At 39.2% G+C, this 18,832-nt stretch overlaps 1 protein-coding gene across 5 annotated transcripts in view; it reads right to left on the bottom strand.

Moving 5' to 3' along the window:
• Window positions 1–18,832, bottom strand: part of TASP1 (taspase 1) — a 158,986-nt gene that overhangs the window by 127,851 nt on the left and 12,303 nt on the right. For 4 of the 5 annotated variants that reach the window (XM_074947171.1, XM_074947169.1, XM_074947173.1 and 1 more), the window contains exons 3-4: window positions 18,320–18,387; window positions 14,579–14,647 (exon numbers count right to left, since the gene is read on the bottom strand). In XM_074947171.1, the coding sequence (XP_074803272.1) occupies window positions 14,579–14,647; window positions 18,320–18,387 (137 nt within the window). The remainder of the gene's footprint in view (window positions 1–14,578; window positions 14,648–18,319; window positions 18,388–18,832) is intronic. The other variant, XM_074947172.1, reaches the window with a different exon arrangement.

Genomic DNA, 18,832 nt, shown 5'->3' with positions numbered 1-18,832 from the left:
CATAAAGGACGACTCTAGCCATACAGCAATCCAGGAAAACCCTTTGTTCAAGACTAGATTTGTGGCACAAGCAAAATTTCGCCAAGGAAAAAACCAATCCGTGCATTTGGCACCAAGAACCCTCCACCAATTAATTCAGATACACAAGTGCAGCCTCCACTGTAGAGGCCACACACACAGTCTTGTCAACTAGACACTGAGTACTAGGACTGGTGATGACTTACTGAGGCAAAAAGAAAAGGAGGACTTGTGGCACCTTAGAGACTAACAAATTTATTTGAGCATAAGCTTTCATAAGCTACAGCTCACTTCATCGGATGCATGCAGTGGAAAATTCAGTGGAGAGATTTTATATACACAGAGAACATGAAACAATGGGTGTTACCGTACACACTGTAACCAGAGTGATCACTTAAGGAGAGTGGGCGGGAGGGGGGGAAAAAGAGAACCTTTTGTACTGATAATCAAGGTGGGCCATTTACAGCAGTTGACAAGAATGTGTGAGGAACAGAAGGGGGCAGGAATAAACATGGGGAAACAGTTTTACTTTGTGTAATGACACATCCACTCCCAGTCTTTATTCAAGCCTAAGTTAACTGTATCCAGTTTGCAAATTAATTCCAATTCAGCAGTCTCTCATTGGAGTCTGTTTTTGAAGTTTTTTGTTGAAGAATTGCCACTTTTAGGTCTGTAATCTGATTCAGACGTCAAGAATTATAACATTCAAAAACCAGTCGGAGAACACTTCAATCTCTCTGGTCACTCGATTTCTGTTTCTGTTTGACCATTCACCTGGAGACGGTCATTTTGATGGGCATGTAATTTCTTCCATAGGTGGAAAAGTACAATTCCATGCTTAGTCTGTGTTCTCTTAACAAAGTTGCAATGTTAGTGTATATTTGTTATGACTGATAATTTACATTTCTACAGCACTTTCATCCTCAAGGATCCCAACCAAGTAGAGTCATCTACACAATCACAGATTTAAAAAAACAGAATTATTCCAGTAGTGCTGCCTATTTTCATACTACCCACCACTCCATAACTAGTTCAGTTTTTGCTACACTGAACTTGAATTGGCAGCAAGACATTCAGGAAATGTCACACTGTCCAACACAAACAAAATGGGGTGGGGAGGGAGAACAGGGAAGGAAAGGTTAAGTCCAAATCTTAAGCACATCTTCTCCCTTTAAGTTTTGTATCTCCATTTCTGTGACTGAAGTGAAACTGCCTCGGGGGTGGCACAAGAGAGCTGTTTGACATCAGTCCTAGACAACTAATTGTAACTGGAGAAGAGACCATAATTAAATGTTCAAAATGAATTTAACTGAGTAGTGTTAATCAAGTTTTGTTTCAGTTCCTTACGGAAGTGCCCTAGAAAAGGATTAGCGTACACTAACCTTGGTCCTAATAAACTAAAAGGATGATACAAAAACGCAGTTTAGACAGAGATGGTGAGTCTAGGGACTTAAATGTGGAAAATGGCAACCCTGAACACAAAAAGAGGGGGAAGGGTTGGGAAATCCAGATCAGACATTAAGATCTCAAGCTGAGAGCAGTGTCGGGGATGGAGGGCTATGCAGGCTTGGAGGGATTACATTTTTTAACCGGTAAATATCAGCGAATGTCGATTTCACATTACACATGCAAACCACGAAAAAATATTTCCATCAATAATTGAAATTTACAGACAGTCAATAAAAGAAAAATGCTGCCTGAGAACTTAAGAGTCAAAATCTAGGGATTCAGACTTTTAATTAGGCTGGTTACAAATGAGCTGGCGAACAAATAGTAAAAACTGATATGATTTAAGGATATTTATTTTGTATACTTTGACATGGGGTGTTGACAGTTTGTGACTTAATGGTTTATAAATAGGGCCCTACCAAATTCACAGCCATGAAGAACACGACACGGACCGTGAAATCTGGTTTCCTCCACGAAATCTGGTCTTTTGTGTACTTTTATCCTATACAGATTTCGTGGGGGAGACCACATTTCTCAAACTGAGGGTCCTGACCCAAAAGAGGGCCGGGGGGAGGGGAGTCCCAATGTTATTGGGGGGGACGTGGGGGTCACAGTATTGCCACCCTTACTTCTGCGCTGCCTTCAGAACTGGGTGGCCAGAGAGTGGCCGCGGCTGGCTGGGCACCCAGCTTTGAGGGCAGCACCTAGCCAGCAGCAGCACAGAAGTAAGGTTGGCCATACCATACCGTGCCACCTTTACTTCAGCGGTTGCTGGCCAAGGTCCCAGCTCCAAAGGTAGCAGCACCAAAGTAAGGGTGGCAATACCATACCATGCCATACTTACTTCTTGATGCTGCTGGAGGCAGTGCTCCCTTCACACCTGGGCTCTCGTCCAGCAGCAGCTGCTCTTCGGCCACCCAGCTCTGAAGGCAGCACTGCCATCAGCAGCAATGCAGAAGTAAGGGTGGCAATACTGCAATCCCCCGACATCCCCATTTGGGGTCCGGACCCTTCAGTTACAACACCATAAAATTTCAGATTTAAAGAGCTGAAATCATGAAATGTAGGATTTTTTAAAATCCTACAACTGTGAAATTCACCAAAATGGACTGTAAATTTGGTAGGGCCCTATTTATAAACCTTTTAACTTGTTGAATCTCAATGTCTACTATCATAATAATTGTCTAACATCCATGATTTCCAGCACATAAGAAAATTTAAATAAAAAATAAAAATCAAAAAATACTTTTATCATCCCTCAAAATTATTTAAAAAAAAATCTGCCAAGCCTAAAATAGGCAGTGCCATCTCATGTTTCTGAGGGCAGGGAAGCCGCACATCTACCATGGACATGTCTTTTGAAGCTAGCTGGTTGTACCGTGCGTATATTGTGCATACAACACGAATCAGAGAATAAAAGTATTTCCCCCCCCCCCGCATTTACTCAGGGTAAGGCTTTGCGCTGTGTCCATGTATAGTCTCAAGTGTGTTTGTGTGGGGTTTGTTTGGGTTTTTTTTTGCAGGTGTCAGGGTGTAGGCAGTCTACAAAGAGAATGAGAAGGTGACTGTAGATTTGAACATAAAATGGATATAAATACACCATTATTTTATTAACTTTATAAGTGGTCTGTTATGAGAAATTCAAAGCATCTGTGTGGATACAATCATTTTAGTTTGTGAGGATGTGAAGTTCAGATGTCCTTAGTGCACAGACAAGAAAAAAATTACTTTAAAGAAATGACCGTGTCTGAACAACTTTTGACTGTAACGACCTTACTACAGAATCCTCAGAATAGAAAGTACTCACTCCACAGGCCCCTTTTACAACACTCATCTCTGTATTTCCCTGCCTTCCTCAAGTACAGCAAAGAAAGGAGCATATGGCCCCCATACTAGAAAAACAGAGCTTCCCCCACATCACATAGAACATACACACTAAGCCAAGTCAAAAATCTTTATAACACTACTCCTTTGTTATGAGTCACAACTTGTGTTAAAAAAGGAATATTTGATTAAGACAGTGGAATGTTGGCAGGCCTAACTCAGTGCACAGGGGGCCACCACCTCAACGGTCTTAGGAAAGGTGGAAGGATGAGGAACAGTAAAAGACTTCGGCAACTTTACAATCTTCCAGCTTTCAAAGGTATGAAAAACCCTGCCAGTGAAAGTCAGAGCCCCAGGGCTAAAAGGGAAGGTAAGAGTGGGTCTGAGAGGGACTGCTCCAAGATGCTTTATAAACTCTTTGGGGAAGGCAGTAAACTTTTTGGCACCAGATGCCTTTAAACTTGTTTTTTCTTGTTTTTATGTTTAAGAGCAGCTGAGATGGCACTGGTGTGGATTTGTCCTATAAGCAAGGACGTACTTGATGCTTTTGAGATTTTTCCCAATGAAGGTCCCAGCGTTAATGGATGCACCATGATGTGACAGGCTCAGGACAGAAGATCCTAGGACTGAGGGATAGCCACATCAGATTGTTCCATTAGAACAAGGCTCTTAAGTGCCAAAGGAATTTGCTGCACTGACATACCAGTAGGTGTCAGCTTGATTTCCATATTTCAGTACTTAAGTAGTTCCTAGCACCAAAGAAGGATCTTTAGAAGCAGAAATCAGCCTTGACATCCATAAAGTTTCAGAAGCAAAAGCCCCACTTCTGAGCTACAGTTTATTTGTACCAATAAAGCTCCAATGCTTACTGAAGACCTTGGCACTATAGTCTCTCTCTAGCAGAGACTTTAGTTCTGTGGTCATGCCTGACTGAAGAGAAAGATGATCTGCTCCAACAAGCCTGAAAGTTGGTCCAATGACAAACCTAGGGACTGAGGGCCTCATTTCAAAAGGCATGGATCCTCTTGTCTACTGGTATGGTCCCATGGCATGCTGTTCTGTATATTGGGCCTTGAAATCTGGACAAAATGAGCTCCCCTGTCCGAACAGAAAATGGCACTGTGCATCCACTTCTGGGACAGTGTGGGAGCATGAAATGCACCACCTACAACCATCTCTTTTTAATCTGAATCTTTGGAGGCGAGATCAGCCATGACCAAAAGGTTTAAGTACCCTTGTTCAATAATAAGTGGCCAAATACTAAATAGGCTATCGTACACTTTAACAAAAATAAGGAGAGTTTTAAAATGAAAAGTGAATTCTTCCCTCCAGGCATACAAAGATATTCTTAACACCCACAGACACCCATGTTAAAAAATGAATTGACCTGGAGGGGGCAATCAGACCTTTTTTAACCTCAGCTCCAACCATTTGATGCTGGCAAGAGGGCAACGGTGTAGCTTAGGCACCGCTTTGCAAAAAACTTCAGCATCAGCAGAGGATGTGTTATATGGGAGAATATGTAAAGGCCACTTCAAAGAATTTACCTTTTAATTTTTAAATGGAAGCAAAGCACTCCTTTATATTTCTAAGTAGTCTCAATTGATTGGGGAGGTGATCAGTGCAGTCATGAGCTTTGCAGATCAAAATGCTTGCCCTCTCATCACATAAAAGTGGAAGAGGGGAGGAAAGAAGAGAAGAAACACTGTCCATAGCATTTTAGCCAAAAGAAGCCTAGCCACATGAAATAGAAGACATTGTTTAAGAAACCTACATCCATTGCACTTACATCGCCAGCAAAGTACATTTAACTTATGATTCTTGCATCTACTGAGATGTGAAATTTTAGCTTCTAACATAAAAATTAGATTGTCAACAAAAAGTTGCACTTCATCCTGTAATTGCTCCTAAACTACTAAAGTTATCATTTTCTTTTTTGATTCCTTCTCTTCTTCAAGATGTACTTACAATGCTTGCCAGTTTCACAGCATACTAAATATTTTAGCTGTGGTCAAAGTTGGAAGATTTGTAGAAGTTACTCATCTTTGACAGTCCTGGAATTACACCTAGCCAAATTGTTATAGCGCTCTACTTTCAACATGTGTTAAAGTAACACTTCAGATATCTTTGATATAGTTTTGGCCAGTCTGTTTATGCAAGCTTTGTGACTACTAAACGCTATTCAAGAGAAACGCATATAGACAGCCACCATTTAAACAATAAGATTATAAAGTTGCTTTCTTACTGGAGGGTTGGTGGCACTGAGAAGTGGCCTCTTGGGATACTGTTTCATCAGTTAAAATGTTCTTAAAGAGAATCTTAAATTAAAGCCAGATAATTCAACAAAGCACAACACATACCTATGAATCATACTATGCCAAGTCAACAAATGGAAGTCATAAGCAAATGAAACCAGTTTTTATTTTATTTTAACATTATAACTATAATTAACAATTTTGAAAAACTAGGTCAGAACCTCTTTAACTTTCCAGTTTTACATAGACCCCTTTACTGTAATAGTGCTGTGTTTCTCATTACAAATTAATTGTTTGTACTTAATTTTAAAAACATAGACTTTAGTTTCAGAAGTGTACATCTGTGGAGGTTAATCTTTTCCTATTAATGTACTCAATGTAAATGTAAAACTCAATCTAGTTCTACAAAATAGGTCACATCGCACAGTTCAAGTCAGTATTTAATTGAAAGCAACAGATTTGCAGTACAGAACGTCATAGATCTAATATTAATTAGACTTGCATACTTGATAGTTTAGATTTGTTTTAGATTCTTTATGGTATCTAGTAAGAGGTAGTGAAAATGTCCTTTCTAGTTCAACTGCAACATTAAGACACAGTAAGTGGAGCGGTTCCACGAGTAAACACAAATCTGGCATTTATTTATATAGCATTTTCCATCATAGGATGAATAATCAGTTCTGAGCCCTGACTTAAGTATCATCTGTTTACAGCCTTGTAATAAGTCAGAGGAACACAAGCTAATGCTATTGCACAAACTGTGTCCATCATATGTTTAGACAGAAATCACAGTGCTTGCAACTTTGATCAGTGGAGTATTTGGCTCTGCTTGTGATTATTTTCCCCTTCTACATGATCAAGACTTAAAATATTTATCTGGGTGTTCTTTAGTGTCTCTTTCCAGCACCTGGACAGTGATGCTCTGAAGTGCTATAGAGATACATAAAAGCTTAATCATATGGAGTTCTTCTGGTCTTCCATAAAAAAGAACAACAGCATGTGGTTATTGTACACTGCAAGTCAAAAAATTAACCCAACTCTTGTGTTCGAAGACAAATTCAACAGTCAGCTCATATGTGGCAACTGGTAACAGAATTGTGCAAAAGCGAATGGCTATGTGACCATCTCCTTAAAGAATCATGCAGTGTTTTAATGATCAGTCTTAGGAAGTATCCACTAATTTATTACTGCAACATAAAGAGACTTTGGAGTTAGCATCTTCATTTGTTATATTCAATTATGCAGCTCACTGAAATTCTGGGAAACACATTCACCCATGCTGCCATGATCAGGTTGCCAAATATGATGGATGACACTTTATAAAATTCAGCAGTGTAGTATTAGGTTATATGAACAGCATTCACAGTTAGTTGCTGTTCGTTAGTTTGTACATGCAAGCTATTTTGCTCACATAACTGCTAACATTTTATCTTAATCATGGAATTTATTGCACTGGAGATGTTCATGCAGTCACGCAGAGATGGACTGTTCTTTCTCCACTTAGAGGCTGCAAAAATAAAAAAAACCAGCCAGCATACCACAAGCAAACTGTCAGCTCGCTCATAAAAGATCAAGAGCAAATTTTGTTCCTCAGCAACTCTTTGAAGTGATGCCTTTTGGACTGGCTGGAATTCCATGTAATAGGAGTTGTGTAACTAAGCAGAACTGGGAAAAATCCATCTTTGTGACACTTGTCTGAAAAGATAGTTGGATCTTCCAAAATTCTGACGAGAAAGTAGTTTGTGAAACACAGAATAAAAAATATCTAGACAACTGGAAAAAGAGCTATAAGCTATAACCTATTCTATAGTTTTCAGAATTTGAGAAGGAGCATCAGTACTCAGGATTTTATTGCAGGCTAGAAAGGTTCTTTGTACTTCAGCTGAAAAGATTTGTTCATACTGTCTTATAATTAGGGCTGTCAAGCGATTAAAAAAATTGTGATTAATTGCACTGTTAAACAACAATAGTATACCATTTATTTAAATATTTTTGGGTGTTTTCTATATTTTCAAATATATTGATGTCAATTACAACACAGAATACAAAGTCTCCAGTGCTCACTTAATATTTATTTTTGATTACAAGTATTTGCACTGTAAAAAAAACAAAAGAAATAGTATTTTGCCATTCACCAAATATGAGTATTATATTGAAATCTCTTTATTATGAAAGTTGAACTTGCAAATGTCTAATTATGTACAAAATAAACTGCATTCAAAAATAAAACAATGTAAAATTTTAGAGCCTGCAAGTCCACTCAGTCCTACTTCTTGTCCAGCCAATTGCTCAGACAAACAAATTTGTTTACATTTGCAGGAGATAATGCTGCCCACTTCTTGTTTACAATGTCACCCAAAAGTGAGAACGTGCATTTTCATGGCACTGTCGTAGCTGGCATCGCAAGATATTTACATGCCAGATGTGCTAAAGATTCATATGTCCCTTCATGCATTCCAGGGCAAATGCGTCCATGCTGATGATGGGGTTCTACTCTATAACAATCCAAAGCAGTGTGGACCAATGCATGTTCATTTTCATTATCTGAGTCAGATGCCACCAGCAGAAGCTTGATTTTCTTTTTTGTGGTTCAGGTTCTGTAGTTTCCACATCAGAGTGTTGCTATTTTAAGACTCCTGAAAGCATGCTCCACACCCCGTCTGGGTCAGATTTTGGAAGGCACTTGAGATTATTAAATCTTGGGTCGAGTGCTGTAACTATCTTTAGAAATCTCACATTGGTACCTTCTTTACGTTTTGTCAAATCTGCAGTGAAAGTGTTCTTAAAATGAACCACATGTGCTGGGTCATCATCCAAGACTACTATAATATAAAGTATATGGCAGAAAGCAGATAAACAGAGCAGGGGACATTGAACTCCTTGGGGGAGAATTGTGTCACAAATTTAATTAATGCTTTATTTTTTTAAACGAACGTCATCAGCATGGAAGCATGTCCTCTGGAATGGTGGCCGAAGCAAAAAGGGAAAACTAATGTTTAGCTTATCTGGCACGTGAATACCTTGCAATATCGGCTACAAAAGTAGGAGCATTGCCAGCAGATCGAGGGAAGTGATTATTCGCCTCTATTCGGCACTGGTGAGGCCACATCTGGAGTATTGCGTCAGTTTTGGGCCCCCCACCACAGAAAGGATGTGGACAAATTGGAGAGAGTCCAGCGGAGGGCAAAGAAAACGATTAGGGGGCTGGGGCACATGACTTATGAGGCGAGGCTGAGGGAACTGGGCTTATTAGTCTGCAGAAGAGAAGAGTGAGGGGGGATTTGATAGCAGCCTTCAACTACCTGAGGGGGGGTCCCAAGAGGATGGAGCTCGACTGTTCTCAGTGGTGGCAGATGACAGAACAAGGAACAACCGTCTCAAGTTGCAGTGGGGGAGGTCTGGGTTGGCTATTAGGAAAAACTATTTCACTAGGAGGATGGTGAAGCACTGGGATGGGCTACCTAGGGAGGTGGTGGAATCTCCATCCTTAGAGGTTTTAAAGGGCCGGGTTGACAATGCCCTGGCTGGGATGATTTAGTTGGGGTAGGTCTTGCTTTGAGCAGGGAGTTGGACTAGATGACCTCCTGAGGTCTCTTCTAACCCTAATCTTCTATGATTCTAAGAAGAGGACAGCATTATCTCCTGTAAATGTAAACAAATGTGTTTGTCTTAGAGATTGACTGAACAAGAAGGAGGACTGAGTGGACTTGTAGGCTCTGAAGTTTTACATTGTTTTGTTTTTGTACACTTTTTTATTTCAATTACAGCAGAATACAATATATATGAAAATGTAGAAAAACATCCAAATTATTTAATAAATTTCAATTGGTATTCTATTGTTTAACAGTGCGATTAAAACTGCAATAATCGCAATTAATTTTTTTAAAATCATGAATCGCGATTAATTATTCTGAGTTAATCGCAAGTTAACTGCGATTGACAGCCCTACTTATAATTAAAATCAATACTACAACAGCAAAATAAGTTAACGAGTTGACTTAATTTACATACAGATTTTCACAATACATTCTGGCTAAATCAGAATACTCACAGTCTTAGGTGATATTCTTGCTACATAAAGACAAGAGGGATGGAGTTACTTCATTAAACGGACAGTCAACATGAAAACTGCAGTTTTAATGTACTGAAGTTACAAAATGACTATAAATGGAAGAGAGGAGAATACGTTTCTCTATTCTGTTTATTTTGCTGACTTGCAACATTGAATAAACATCAGGAGGAAAATTGTGGTAGACTACTCTGCTCATCAAGCAAAATGGAACTTTCTATCTTAAGGGTAAAGCTTGTGTGTGAAGGAGACAGCTTCCTTGGGTGCTGGTATGAGCCTGTGAAACAAACTCTACAAGAAGTAAGGACCATCAAACCTCACTACGCTGACTCTACCCCTCCTCGTCCTCCTCACACTCTCTGTCACAGGACCAGAAAGGGTTACACAGCTAGCAGGCTAACTGACCCAGATTCAACCTTTATAGACATATTAGTAGATGATAGTTATGTTTTTGTGTGTTTACATGTATATTGTTAGGGGTTAACAATGTAACCAAATAGAATACAGCGATAGACAGGAACTGTTAATTCAGAGATCAAAAGAAGATATTAACATTTAAACGAACTGTGATTGTAGTGATATCACTGTCTTCATTTCTCTTTGAAGTATGTAGCAAATCACATGTAAATGGCTGGAGATAGCTACGTGGATTAACATAAGGCAATTGCCTAATTACTGGTGATGTTTAGGAAATAAGAAGTTACTTCAAAGACACTACTGTCCACCCCAAGGACTGCATCCTGTCAAGAGGCTGCCAGTAATCTCTATAAAAAACTCTTGGGACCTGATCCTTTCATCTCAAATCGATTTATGCTTCACCAAGGGAAGCTTGAGCCACCAGATTGAGGTCTCCAGTTCCATTCTGGTTTGCCCTGTGTGACAGGGTCGGGCCAGATGGCTATCGGAGAGTAATAGAAAGCAGATATATTAGTCCCAGGTTAAGTAGGTCCCTTTTCCCTGGGTAAGGTAACAGGAAAGATTCCAGAACAATCAGGATCTTTCTGAAGACAATTAAGACAGGCTGATTAGAACACCTGCAGCCAATCAAGAAGCTGCTAGAATCAATTAAGGCAGGCTAATCAGGGAACCTGGGTTTAGCTTCATTTTGTGGTGCGCATATGAGGAGCTGGGAGCAAGAGGTACTAGGAGCTGAGACTGAGAACGTGGACTGTTGGAGGACTGAGGAGTACAAGCATTATCAGACACCAGGAGGAAGGTCCTATGGTGAGAATAAAGAAGCGGTTGAGAGGAGGGCATGGGGAAGTAGCCCAGGGAGTTGTAGGTGTCGCACAGCTGCTCCAGGAGGCACTCTAGACAGCTGCATTCCACAGGGCCCTGCGCTGGAACCCGGAGTATAGGGCGGGCCCAGGTTCTCCCCAAACCTCCCAACTCCTGGTCAGACACAGGAGGAGTTGACCTGGACTGTGGGTTCACGAAAACGGCCAAACTGAGGGTTGCCGTGAAGCTCCAAGGCGAGCAAATCCGCCAATAAGCGCAAGACCCACCAAGGCAGAGGAGGAACTTTGTCACACCCGATATTGGAACATTACACTGAACCTATGGAATAATTTTGAAAGAACTCTTTGCAACTCTAAAGCTCACCAGCTCTACTATGAAACTGACCTAAGAACTCTATTCATGTCTGCATGTATAATGATCTTCTAACCCATAGTCACTCTCTCTTCTTTTTTAATAAATTTTAGTTTCGTTAATAAGAATGGACTATAAGTGTGTATTTGGGTAAGATCTGAAATATTCATTAACCTGGTGGATAATGTGTCCGATCCTTTGGGATTTGTAGAACTTTTTATATGATGAACAAGATTTTCAATAATCCTCATAATATTTGACTTGGCTGTCTGGGTTTGAGCCCGAAGTCTTGGTTGCTTTAAGGGAACTGTTTTTGGCTTCTGGGTAACCGATAAGGTATTGCAGAAGCTGTTTTGTTGCTGGCTTGGTGAATCTAAGTATTGGAATAATAACCAGTTTTGGGAGATTGTCTGCCTCATTCTTTGCAGTTTGCCCTAATTGAGCAATCTCAGCATGGCCCTCCTGGGACTCCAGTCACATCCTCCAAGTCCAAGGTGAACTTCTGACCTTGCCTTCTCCAACATATTCACACAGCAGCCTGTACATTAAAACAAGAAACCCAATACAAAACCCTACCAAAGCAAAACACTACCATTTTGAATGAGAGAGTGAAACATACATGAAAGATGTTAGTCACATCACTTATTTCACTACTGGAAGACACTCAGATACTGTGCTGATGAGAGTGGTGTGATACCCTCTATAGACCAGAATTATACCTCAGAACACAGGAAAACAAAGACTAAATAGCTAGAGTTCACAAATATGAAAATACTGTGGTGACTGGCAACAATACAGAACCATAATATGAAATACATTGATGTATCATGGGAAGTCTAGCAAGACAGAAAGGGAAAACAGGATAGTTGATAGGAATAACTCATGGTACCTTAAACATTCACACTTTAAAAAGTTAGAGCTTCTGAAACAACACAAACACAAAACAAAAGCAAAACTAGTCATGATAAAAATATATAAAATGGTAGAAGAACCTCTTGATGGAGATTTTAGATAAAAATAAGACTCTTCTGGGGAGGGGAAGGACGCTCTATGAAGCATTTACATCAGAAACAATAAAGAGGACCTGACAAGGATGTTAGACCTGAAATTAGATTCACTAGTCATATTTTAGCTTGCAGGAATTTCTTGAATGTAATGAAAGCATGCCATACTGCCACTCCTCTGTCTTGTGTAGAGTTTATTCTGTTGGCCAATGTTTTTTAACAGTCTCGTGTAGACAAGTAGCACAACCTTTAACATGTGCTAAGCTTGTTAAATTAAAGCTTATGGCTTTAACTCAGTCAGCTTAATACATGTTGAAATACATTCTACCTTGTCAAACACATTAGTTAGAACATGTTGACTAACTCATACAAACACACACCTCTTGCCCTTGTCTAGACAAGGCCTATAAGCAAATTCAGTTTTTAGTCCTCTTGTATTAAATTCCCCAAATATATCAATCTCCTTGTTGTCCAACATTTAACATTTTTCCTTGTGGAGCAAGAAGTTGTGACTTGTATGAGAGAGGAGGAATCCCTGCTTCTCACTTGGTTGCAACTGCTGCCATAAGGGAGTAAGAGAACCTGGGCCAGTCTTGCTACATCTCCCCATTTGGAGCCAGATTCTGCCACCTTTACTCACCTTACTTTGTAAGTAGTCATGACTACTTACATGTGTCAGAAGCTACTCAGTGTAAGTCAGAATGTCAAAATGTGAATGCAAGATTGATATGGCCTTCAAGACTTCCCCACACAAACAGCTACCAGTATCGCCACAACTGCAAGGAGTCGAGATCCTTTATTTTCCATTCACCACCAAAAATTTTAGACATGACTTGCATTTTCCATATTGTTCTGTATACAGTAGCTCATGTTACCTGAAGAAAGTAACTACAATTCCCTTTAAGCCAGCAAAAACTGCTCATAACTTGATACAACATATTCCTAACACAACAAGCCAGGCTTCTCCAAACAGCCCACTTCTACGCTCATATCACAACCCAAAAGGGGATGGGGTGGGGGGGAGGTTGCGAACCTGTTGTAGAGGGGTCATGGGATTGCCACCCTCACTTCTGTGCTGCCTTCAGAGCTAGACTCTGAAGGTAGCAACCACAGAGCTTCCTGCAGCCACAGGAGGTTCCTGGAGGTGGAGGTGGGTCTGATCTCCTCCCCCGCCCCCAGAGCAGCTGTGCAGGGGAAGGACAAGTCCTGTCCCTCCCCAGCCCAGCTAGAGCTAGGAGCCCCCTTTGCTGGGGTGCTCCTAGGAACAAGGGGACATCGGATTTCAAGGTCTGTGAGGCATTTTTCACAGCCATGAAATTGGTAGGGCCCTACTCATATCCCAGCATGTTAAAGACATATGGACTGGAACACTGGTCTAGCTGAGAACCTTCATCAACAGAATCAAGAGTTAATGCCTCCTAAATCTCTTTAAGTTACCCTGTTAACAAGCTACATTCATTTAAGTACAATTGTGTGTCCTGCAATGTGCTACCTATATTCTTTTCTTGTTAAACCTCTAATTTCTAGGCCGCTTAAGCAGATAAACTAGGAAATTTTAAAATTTAGTTTATCTTGCTAATACATATAGGTCTAAACTGGAATGCTGAGCAGCAACTAATTCTAATACACAAAAGAGTAAATTTAAGTTGTTTCACAGTGCTCACAACAACATTTCTATGAGTTTTCTTCACACTTACAGTACTGGACCTCCATGCTCCCACCCATGAAACAGCTTCCCTAACAGAATTAAAAATTAGCTGAAGTGATCATAAAAATAAAAGCCACTATCTTTGGTGATGCAAAACCCACTGCATACCCTAGAGACAGGTTCTTTCGGTTGCCTTAAATGTTTATCTTTAGTTCTTCTGTTGAAAGATGCTAAAAGTACTAAACCAAGATCTGCTGTCCTAAATCAAGCAAAGAATTTTAAGGAACAGGAGAGTATTCTGAGAATATTTTGTAAGCTAAATTCAGTTACATATAAGGCTAATTGTGGAAGCATCCACTAACAGTCATTCTGACACCTAAACCAAAATCTAATAAAGAAATATTAAGTTTAGCAAACCATGTTAGAGTTATCATTAATTATTACAAAGTTTATTAATATGCCATTTTAAAACAGAATGTCAATGAAGTAATGTCTATCACCTATGCCACCTCTTTTCCACAATGCAATACAACTATTCACCTTAACATGATCTCATGATTGTCAGAAGAAACAAATTAGCTTTACATTTATACAGAACCTTCCTAAAATGATCCAAAAGCACTGAAAAATATGCAAAATATCATCCACCCTGTATAGCATTGGGCTATATGGCAATAACATGTTCACTTGGTTTAATTCCTGAATTAAAAGTAAGAAGTACCTCTAGTTCGATTAGTGCCGCAGTCACTGCATCAGTTGCAAGAGCACCAGCCTGTAGTTTTTCAATTGCCTGTAAAACAGAATTTTTAGTTGATGAGTTTGGATTTAATTATTATATGGCTAGTTCTAATGATTTTCTTGGCACTGAATGAGACAGAATCCCCACCACAAGAATATTCAGTCTAAGGCTTTGTCTACACTATACAGCTTATCGCGACACAGCCATGTCGCTAAAAGTCGGGCAGCGTAGCCACTGTTTGTTGGCACTTTTGCCGACAAAATGCTTCCACCCTGAACAAGCGGCATTCACGTTGTCGACGGGAGAGTGCTCCTGCCGACAACACACTGTTCACACTGACACTTGCTACAGCAAAACTTTTGTTTTTCGGAGGGGACGGAGGGAGGAAGTTAGCACCTCTGAATGACAAAAGTTGTGCTGCTCAATTGCCAGTGTAGACATAGACTAAGAGGACAAATAAGACAAAAGGCACTGTGAGAGAAGAAAGTCTTTACAAGATTTGATATTATTGTTCTGGCATCATGAAACCACACTGCACTTGGCAAAAAAAACTGACGGTTGAATCTGACAGTAACATATGTCTCCCCCACACTTGAACTAATGATAGGGCTCTGACACCAAAAAAACCAACCCTAAACTATATTGTGTCATATTGAGTTGCTGCCATTAAAATGATTAGTTGTACCATTGAGTAAGTTGGTCCAGATGTCAGCAACACACACAGTTGAAAGGATTAGATTTTTAATCATTAAATGTCAGTAAACATTGATTTCACCATATATACACCAACTGAAAGCTTTAATTTTTTCAATCTCTCCATCTACTGTCATTAAATAAATTATCTGACCCGCCACCGACTTCCTGAAATTGTGAAAATTTAAATCTATTAAAAACATTAAAATGCTTAAAAATAATCATTTTTGAAATTATAAAAAATAAAACTCAAACTCTGCCAAGCCTAGCAACATAAATGCAAAATAAACAAGTGATGATCTTTGTTCAAGTTTGGCACTAAAAAGATATAAACTTTTGGAGCCATGTAGTAATTTCCCAGATCCATGCTGTACAAAAACCTAGAACAAACTTCTGCTCACAGCAAATTCCCTCAGTGAACTCACAAGAACTAATGAGGGCTGCATTCTTAGGGCATTTCTACACTTACCGTAGATAGATGCTGCGGCAATCGATCCATCGGAGGTCGATTTAGCAGGTTTAGTGAAGACTTGCTAAATCGACCGCTGATCACTCTCCCGTCAACTCTGGTACTCCACCGGAATGAGAAGCATAAGGTTCGTCAATGGGAGAGTTTCTCCCATCGACCCAGTGCGGTGTAGACACCACAATAAGTCAACCTAAGCTACATAACTTAGGTCGACTTAACCCCATTGTGTAGACCTGCCCTTAGTTGCGGCACAAATCTTATGCTGTTTGTTCTTACTCAAATATTATGTTGGCTACCTAGCTCAAGGAACCAAATGGAATATCAAGTTACCATTAGCATTATCCTCAACAGCAAGCAAATTTACAACTCAGGCAAGTAGTGGAAAAGTAGCATTACAAAACAGAGATACCAGGTAGGGCTGAAGTTCAGTGTTAAACTATTCAAACTGTTAGTTACAAAGTGAGATTGGTATTTGGAGATGAGGGGTGGGATTTTCTAATAAGCCTATAAGACTTCGACACCCAACTCCTTCAGACTCCCCTGAAAAAGTCAGCTATATAAATCTTCCATCAAAGCACTGAGGATTACTTTTTAATGGAGACGTTACCATACAATCAGGGAGAAGTGATTTTATATCGGCAAGTATTCAGATATGTTGCAAGTTACTTCCAATTTCAACAGTCTTTTTTCAAAAGAATCCGATAATCTCCACACCAGCAATAATCTATAAAATATTTAATATATAGGCCAAAGGTAAATGTAGTTTTCTATATATCAAGTTACCTAGACCTCAAGATTCCCATTTGAATGGTTATGTTAAAATCAAATCTAAGTCAAATTGTAAACACACAGCATTTCATTAAACAAGCATTAAGTTACACTAGAGAAAAAACATTAATCCAATTAGCCCCATCAAATATTAAAGATTTGTAAATTTTAAGATGATAATTTTTTAGAAACTAGAATAAACTGAATAAACTTAAGCATGATCAGATTTGGTCAAAAAATTTCCAATGGAAGATACTGACTTGACAGAACCAAGATATTCCACAGCAATGTGCTCGTTCTATCAAAAACGTTGACAAAAGCTAGGCAGACCAGTCAGTTGGGGCTCCTCAGGGAGGAAGCTGAATTCCATTTCATTTCGCCGGCAATGGAGTTTTACAGTTTTGTCTCCTGTGAAAAATCTAGTTTTTGAGGTTTCATAATCTCAATTTCAGACGAAAATCTTCAAAAATTTGAAATTTTTTGCAAGACAAAAATTTCCATTTTGCAACCAGCTCTATAAACAGGCTGTATGCTAGGACTTTAGATGTATTGGAAATAGCAACAAGTGAACAACTGACTTTAGTAGATTTAGTGATTATGTCCTCTAACAGTGGTAGCTTTGGCAAAGGTCTAATTGTAAGAGTCCTCAATGCATATTTTTATTTCACACACTGTATAATTCATATGCAGCACAAGTCTTACTGCCTTTACTATCAGACACCAGTACCAGTTTGACACTTCGTCTATAACACAAAAGTAGACAAAGTTACAGATAGCATGAGCAGATGCACTGCCACCTAAACTTGTTCTCATTCACACACTTACTGAATTTAAATCAATACATCTATTCTTTAACAATATTCAATTTGCAGCTGTTCGACTAATCAAGGGACAAATTACATTCACTTATCCTTCCACTTCTGTCCCAAACTTAACAGGAAGAATTAATAAATTCTTCTCATGTTCTATTCCAAATTCTGCCATAGACATGCTGTAATATCTTGGCCAAATGACAGTTTCTGATGTCCTTATGGAGAAAAGCAATAAAATCACTACAAAATCACCATTTAAACATCCAGGTCAGTCAGATGTCCATAGGTGGATGGATCTTCCATAAATAAGCTGTTGATTCAGGCCACACATATTAGGTGTATATCGTCCTGACCAGTGAGTGCCAGCCAGCCTTCAAGCAGCAAGAAGAGATACCATAGAAACATGATTTGGAATCATGATATGAAATGAAAAAAACACAATTTGTATGTGTACCTGGAGCAAGCCCTGGAACCATAATTGTTGCATGAGCAGAGAACCACCACTCTTTTCTTTTAATAATCCTCAAGTATTGCAGCCCTCTGAAGCAGAGAGAATGTGTACGTAGTTTCTGTGCAAGTGAAATAGGTATAGAGCAAACCATAATCCTTTGGGGGATTATGCAATACTGTTTATTGATCTGTTACTCAAATCACACTTCTCTTAAAGTTTTTACCATTCTTCCCTTATGAAATGCACAGTTGTTTCTGTTTTTTTATTGCTATTTCTTTTTTGTCCACAGAAATGTAAACTCTTCAGAGCATAATTGTATCCAGGGGATAGTGTTAATGAATCCCAAAATAAACACTTCATGAAAACACACTTATGCACTTCTGAATAATATCCTAAACTCTCACAAAACAGATCAAAACTTTAGAGACTAGACCCAAAATCCTTTCATAAATTGAACTCTAGTAAACTCAGATTTGTTAGAAGCCTGTTGATCCTCTAAAGAAAAAAGTTTGGAACCGGGGAAGTCATACCTTCTGACAGGCTCTTTTGCAAACATGTTTGTATTCTTTAGCTTTGGATTCAGAATGATAACCTGCACCTATTATTAAAGACAGAAAAACAAAGTTAAGTACAGCTTATGGTAAGCAGTCAAACTAATATATTGGGATAGTGTTTTCCCCAGGAATTACAATACAGGCTGACAACCGCATCTTAACTCAGACTTACATAACTCCATGTCATTTTGTAAAACAGAGACTACTGATCTACTTCCATCACAGAATAACACTTTCAAGCATTTCAAAATTAATCTAGAATAGCCACTGACAGTTATCTACACTACTGATATAAGCGGAGAGGTACAAGTTCCAGTATTTTACGTAGATATTCTGACCCCCTAAATATTCATTGGGAGATTCCAGTTTTGCCTATTCCTGGAGAGTTTCAGACATGACAGTTGTCACTATGTTAAGCCACCAAAAAAAATATTGCTGTGGTTTTAAGGGTCATGCTCCACTTTTTCTTTTGTATCTTTGATCACGTGA

The sequence above is a fragment of the Natator depressus genome, chromosome 3 (genome assembly GCF_965152275.1).
Source record: "Natator depressus isolate rNatDep1 chromosome 3, rNatDep2.hap1, whole genome shotgun sequence".
Classification (NCBI taxonomy): domain Eukaryota; kingdom Metazoa; phylum Chordata; order Testudines; family Cheloniidae; genus Natator; species Natator depressus.
The sequence above is the reverse complement of the archived record's forward strand: the minus strand, read 5'-3'. Positions and strand labels throughout refer to the sequence as shown.